This window comes from Eleginops maclovinus, chromosome 11, assembly GCF_036324505.1.
Source record: "Eleginops maclovinus isolate JMC-PN-2008 ecotype Puerto Natales chromosome 11, JC_Emac_rtc_rv5, whole genome shotgun sequence".
NCBI lineage: Eukaryota > Metazoa > Chordata > Actinopteri > Perciformes > Eleginopidae > Eleginops > Eleginops maclovinus.
The window spans coordinates 7,908,714-7,915,799 of NC_086359.1; the positions used below are offsets into that span (position 1 = coordinate 7,908,714).

The 7,086-nt window shown below is 41.2% G+C and overlaps 1 protein-coding gene across 1 annotated transcript; it reads left to right on the forward strand.

The window, feature by feature from the left end:
• Positions 1 to 518: 518 nt before the first annotated feature.
• On the forward strand, positions 519 to 5,636 carry fhdc3 (FH2 domain containing 3). Its single transcript, XM_063895618.1, is given in 12 exon segments — positions 519 to 1,070; positions 1,385 to 1,446; positions 2,779 to 2,881; positions 3,194 to 3,218; positions 3,221 to 3,278; positions 3,500 to 3,600; positions 3,835 to 3,905; positions 4,045 to 4,152; positions 4,254 to 4,324; positions 4,504 to 4,621; positions 4,718 to 4,882; positions 5,100 to 5,636. Coding segments are annotated over 12 exon segments (1,653 nt in total). The 5' UTR covers positions 519 to 572; the 3' UTR covers positions 5,373 to 5,636.
• The last annotated feature ends 1,450 nt before the right edge of the window (positions 5,637 to 7,086 follow it).

Here is a 7,086-nt window from a genome sequence, read left to right on the forward strand (position 1 = left end):
CACTGAGTTACAATAAGTAATTTAATATATCATTCAAGTTATGTGACACGTTTAACCCTTGACGTAAATAAGGAAGCATTAAAAGGGGTATTTTCTCAATTATGTTTAGTGTAACATGTGCATGTGGAGGAACCATAATTAAGTGAGGACATATATTCATGGACCAAATGTTTTGCAGTTGTATAGTTCAAGAAAGGGAAGTAAAAAGTTAATGACAATTGCTTTGTGTGTGAGGAAGTGATGGTACATTGTTGACATGCAGTGTGTGCCTTTGGGTTTAACACTTTGACAGGTTACACAAAATAAAATAACTTGTATGCTACTCTTGAAGTTGTTGTAATGCTTAAATGCTATATGCTCTTTTTGGGCAGCAAAGAAACAGGTGCTGAAATATACCCTGTATGTTGTTTGCTACTTGAGTGCACAGATAGTTTTGCATATTCCAAATTCATACACTTGTTTGGTCTAAAAGTACTTTAATTCTTATTAATGTATATTTCTGTATCTCCTCAGATCTGATTAGCTGACGGCAGGATATTTCCTCCCTATATCTTTGGATTTGAGAGATATAGATGGAGGGAGGGCTGATTATAAAATCTGCCTCTCCTACCAGCTGTTCCTCTCAAAACTCTTGTCGCTCTCTTTCACCGGATGCTCAGGAAGCTTCAGATCCCCTGTCACCTTCTCCTGGGCCTCCCGCCATGTGTGTGACAGCCGGACCCCCACCACCACCTCCTCCTCCTCCTCCTCCTCCTCCTCCTCCTCCTCCTCCTCCTCCTCCTCCTCCTCCTCCACCTCCTCCTCTTCCTCCTCCACCTCCTTCATTTGGCTTTAATAATGTCCAGCGACGTTCCATGAAAAAGCTGAACTGGGACACCATTCCCAGCCAGCGCGTCATGGGCAAACTGAACGTCTGGACGTCTAAGCGGCCTCAGAGGAACCTCGTGCTGGATATTCAGAGCATGGAGGAGTTGTTCAGTCATGTAGACAAACGGGCATCACTGCGCAACTCAATGGTCATTGGTATGAATACGTGTGATAGCTTGGACCTCTTTCCACAGGAACCTAAGGTAAATAGCAAAAGTTGCACTCATGCCAAACGGTGGTTTCCTGTAACTGATGCAGACCATCCTAAGTTTTATTTCTTTGTAATGTCAAACTAAATGCACAAACTAGGGAAGTAATTAGGACATAAATAGGAACTGCTTTTCAAAAGTTCCTCACTTATCATTGCATCAATGTGGAACTGCTAAAGTAAAACACTTTTGGGAGTGCTTTTGCTTCCTCAAAGATTATATGTAAAATAAATGTGTCTTTTCATCTGAAAATGGCTGTACAGAGGTGAAACCTTTTATTGATACCTGATTTGTGTTCCTTCTTTTAGGTCACAATACTTGACTCTAAAAAGAGCATGAATATTGCGATCTTCCTAAGACATTTCAAGAGGTAAGGACTGTTGAATTCCAATCTAAAAGGAAATGATATCTAAAGAAATGTATAATTTAGTGAATAAAATCAGAAAATGAAAACACAACAGGAATCAAATTAATTGTAGGTTAAAGAAGTGTTAAAATCAGAGGACAGCCGGGTGCTTTAGTGTCAAACATAGTCAGCAAATGCCTCTTGACACGCTCGTCACTTCCACTGCAATAATCATGCCCTAACCATCGGGCTCTTTATCTTAGCAGACCATATTCAAATAAATGGAAATATTTTAAACATCATTTAAGAGTGTTCAGTTTCGACATAGTGACCTACTCAGCTTTTATACAGCAATAAGAGAGAACAGTTTTGTATATTAGATTATGACCAAATCATTTAAAAGGGGCAGCTACTAAGAGTTTAATGATTTATTGAAACTAAGAGATGTTGTGAATTCTTGTGATCTAACTGACAGGGCAACCATTGCTTGCACTATGTATTTTAAGCAAGCATGGATTGGTTTTACAAGAAATAGAGAGGTTTTTGAATAGAAACAAAGGACTACACGAAGATGAAAAAAAGAACGCTACTTTTTGCATTTATATCAGCCTAGCAATACTCAATATGAGAAAGTGGATATCATGCTTTCCATGATGAACAATGCAGAGTACATTTCTGTAGTATTAATGCACAGAACCTATTTAAAGTAGATGTAGAGCTCCCTTAATTTTGACACATAATGTATTGCCATTTTTACAAAATTGGTATTATTTGTTTGATGGTCAAATTGATTACATTCGCCATTAGCACCTAAAAGCCTAATGGCAGTGCATGGTAATATGTGACATTTCAATCATCTAATCTCCTCTCTCCTCTGGATTATGTCAGGTAGCAAATAACTGAACCAATTTTAGAGAGCTTTCAATTAGTTATTTAAACTAAAAGTGTGGAGGTGAATAAAATGTTTAAAAGGTAGAATGTGCTTTTGACTAAAAATGATTAAAGCAATTGTAAAATTGTAGTATCTTCATCACCGCAGCCACTGGAGCCAGTTTCATGTCACTTTCTGTCCAGAGTTCACTCAGCCTTCACTTTGCATACCAAATGCACTCTCAATGTGTGTCAACAGCTAAGGCTGTGTTCATTTATCTTCAGCGTTTGACTTTACGACAGCCATCTCTCTACCAGGGCCACTGTAGAATTTCCCAGCTCATTTAAATCAGGGAATGGTCTGCAACAGCAATTTTTCCCAAAAGCATAATACATAATAAAATGAAGTTGTTCTCGTGTGATCGATAACCTGATTCAAGCGGATTGTTATACAAATACAACTGTTGTCTTTGTCTCCCTCTGCAGGCCAGTGGCAGAAATGGTGCAGGACATTTGTCAAGCAAACTGGCTCAGATTTGGATCAGGCAAACTAAAAGAGCTTTGTAAACTACTGCCTGAAGAAAAGGAGGTAGAAAAAGCTCCACTCATCCTTTCTTATCTTTCAGCATTTATACAATATGCATAAAATAGGCCTAATAAATATATCATATCTGATCCATTGTTTTTCTCTATTTGAAGTAATAACACAAATATTGACCCAACGTTGACAATGTACCTTCATTTAGAAAGAAAGGTGTAGTACGTTCTTAACTGTTCAACAAGCTACCTGTCCTGATAGCTACCTGATATTTGCACACTTCAATTCCCTCTTTTCTACATTTTAACTGTAATGTGAGAGGGAATTATAACAACTGATCGTTGAAATTATGTGTTTGCACAGGTGAAGCAGCTGCTGTCATTCAGTGGAACCTCTCCGTGTTACCAGAGGCCGACCGCTTTATGGTGCAGCTGGTCAAAGTGCCGGGGTGAGTTTTCAAAATAGCTTTCTTAAAATGTTTTGGGGTACCTCAAATATGTATGGAATGTTTGAATGGAAGACTTTACATAAAACATGTCAAACGTGTGTGTTCACGGAGGAAACGTGCGGTTGTTTTTAGTTAAATGCTGCCTCATCCAGATATCTCTTGGTTTATTTAAACTGATAATGGAGTAATGACCATTTTTGTTAATTTTCTCTTGCCTGTAGCTATGAGGAACGTCTGAAAACGATGGTGCTGAGGGAGGAATTCTTTCCTCTCATGGACGAGGTGAAAAACTCTGTTGCTGTCATGACAAAAGCAGCTAATGGTAACATAGTACACACACACACAGACACAGACACACACACAGACACAGACACAGACACAGACACACACACACACACACACACACACACACACACACACACACACACACACACACACACACACACACACACAAGCTGCTAACAATCAAAACTATAAATGCGTTTTAACAAAATTCTCAATTTAAGTTTATATTAAGTTTTTTTTGTCTCCATCTCTTTCTCTTATTTCCCCTTAGAGCTGTTGGACTGTGATGACCTCCACTCGGTCATTCGGCTGGTATTAAAAGCGGGGAATTACATGAACGCTGTTGGTATTTCTCTTTTAACGATATGTTTGTATTACTCATTTTTTCAATGCATTTTATTTTATGCATTTAGTCTACTCTGTATGCTTTTCACCCTGTATTTATAAACTGAAGAACCGACTGTTCACGTGTTTTATTCAGGGTGGTTACAGTGCAAATGCCATTGGCTTCAGGATGACCTCTCTGCTCAATCTGGCAGACACCAAGGCCAACAAGCCAGGCATGAACCTCATGCACTATGTTGCCAAGGTGAGTCATGCTTTGTCTCCAAACAGTTGTATAACTGATTTATTCTCCTGCTCCATCTCTTTACTTATAACTGCTCCACCTCCTTTATCTTCCCCCCACAGCAAGTCGAGGACATCGATGCCGAGTTGCTGACGTTCCACACCCAACTTGAACACATCGGGATGGGGGCAAGGTATCATTCATACACTGGCTATCAATGTGTTGATTTAACAAAAATGTGTTTGTTTACTAACAGTAGCTTCAAGGTTAAATGTGTTTCAATCTTATAATTTGTCTCGTTTGTATGATGCACAATTGTGTATTACCTGGAATAAGTTGTGTAAATGTCACTCATGTCCCTTGCTAACACAGAGTTTGTAAAGAGGAAGTAATCACAGACTTTGAGAGGGAACTCAAAAAGGTCAAGGAAGTGAAATTGTACTGCAGCAGACAGCCTGGCCTCTTGCAACAAATGGAGACATTTCTCTTGGTAAGGTTTCCCCCTGAGCTTTTAAACACTTCAGTCGGTCTACAGTCTGGTTCCCTCTGCTTTTTATTAAAAAATAATTGTGCTTTCATTCCTCAGAGGGCTGAGGCCAAGCTGGCAGATGTGGAGTCGTCCATTCAGGAGCTAAAGACTCTAAGCAATGCGGTCGCCGAGTATTTCTGTGAAGACCCGGCTACCTTCAAACTGGAGGAGTGCTGCTCCATCTTCCATTCATTTTGCAAGCGGTTTGACACAGCTGTAAAGGTAAGAATAGAAAGTAGTTACTATAATATTTGTATCTGCTGTGAAATAAACAGCATCACAAGGAGAAGTTATCCTTTTGCTTTGTATTTAAGTGGCAATTTGAAGGCGCCAGACCTGGTTTAACGCCGAATGCTGTCGATGTTTTACAAGCGCTGTCCTAACGTGTCATTTGCACTGCGTAGTATCTTGAACATATTCTCCCTTTTCACGTCTGTAGGAGAATCAAGAGCGAGATGCAGCCGACCAGAGGCGCAAGCGGACGGACAGTGTGCGTTTTGTAGCCAAGCGCCGCCCCACAGTGTCTTTCCCAGGACCCCCACCTGATCGGGACTCAGGTTTAGAGTCGGCCTTACACAGCTTTCTCTCCTCCGCTCCAGAGGGATTAGTCAGATACAGAAAGAAAATATTGCCTCCGATCGAAGGTTCTCCTGCTGAATGCAGCTCCACTGTTCCATCAGTAGAAAAAAATGAGACTACGCCCCTGTACTAGACAAGAAAGACCCGAGAAGAAACAGCCCAAACTGCAGGAAGGAGACGGGAAAATTAGTGACCTAGAAAACAAAGAAGAAGCTGATAAAATGCGTGAGATAACCAGGAAAGTGCTTCGCTATCAAAGCAGCAGAAGCAACCTCGATGGGAGCAGAGATTCAGACACTCCCCTACGGTCAGAGAGTCCACAGGACACACCAGATACCCCTAGTACCCCTCAGCCTAGAACCAGAGACTTCTTCTTTTCCAACAACAACAATGACGATGCTGGCTCCCCATGGACTATCCTGAGCCCTTTTACATGCTCTCAAAGAAACGCCCCCCACAGAAACAGACACCTACGCAGACTATCGTCAACTCCAAGTGGAAAAGACTTTGATAATGAAGTCTGGGAGATGGACAAAGGCAGTGTCCTCACCACTCCCTCTGAACCGGACAGTCTGACATCTCCAGCAGTGGGTTCTGGCTCCCTTCCTGATTGCCCCAGTCTAAGAGCTGTGTCGCAGGCTCCGATCCTCAGGTCTGTTTCCATGGATGAAACCATGCGATCTCCAGCATCTGGCTTCAGGCTGGGAGACTTTTTACTGAAAAGCATGTCTCAGAGGTCATACTCCTCTGGATCACGGACAGAATGCATGCGAGATGGAGGTGCAAGGGTGTCTTCATTGCTCGGCAAGAAGGCAGGGAATCATGTAGAAGACCAAGGGAGCTCTTCGGGGCTCCTATCCTTCCTCAGGCGCATCGGAGGCAAAAGCAGGCCTGAAGATGGGGAGGAGCACTTCAAAGAAAATAATACTTGAAAACACTTTTTTTATTTATAGACAAAGGCCAAGCTTTGTATGTGTAAGAATTTAAATGTGTTTGTCTTTTTTTATTGATATAGTTTGACCCCTCAGTGGAAACAAGGCAAATGGGGACTTGCTTTGAACTGTGAAGGTTTTGATTTAGTGGGGGTCAAACCATGTTTAAATATCTTTATCTTTTTTGTCTTTTTGTGCGCAATAAAGGGTATTATTCTACCTTTTTAATTTTACTCGTATATGGATTATGCACCCAACAACTTGTAAAATTGACACGCCGTTCATGTTGAAAAATGTCTCCTCTTCCACCCTTTAATGAAATCCCTTAAAGTCTGTCTGGTGCTCATGTCTCCTTAGTGACGCCTACTCGGTTTCCAGTACTTGCCTTTCACTTCATCTATTATTTCTTCTCTCAGTCTGGCTGGGAGGTAGATATTAACGCAGCAAAAGGAGCCCTTTATCTTAAAGGCTTTTTAACAAGTATACAATATGCACACTGAGACAAACACAAAATCAATTAGATTGGAAATTCACACCGGTATATCATTTAAATGTCAACCGCCTAGATGATGTCGTCATCGCACTGAAAACAAAATCTGAATAGGACACATTCTTTGCTGGTGAACTCACGCTGAGATCCAGATGATCTGTCTAACCACAACTGTGCCACCTGTGTGTGTCTGCTCAGCAAAAGTCGAGAATTTGCACAGAAAGAGAAGAAAGAGACATTCAGCTGTGTTACTTTGGCAACCGGGTTTGTTTACAGCTATTTGAGCTCTTAGTGAAATAACGTTCTCTGGCACAAACTGTTCAATACAGGCTTCTTTCTGACTTGACCTCCCACATCTATCCCTCCCACTGGCAAGTGCTCAATGGGGACATTAGCAATGTCCTGGCATTTCAAATCAAGGGGCA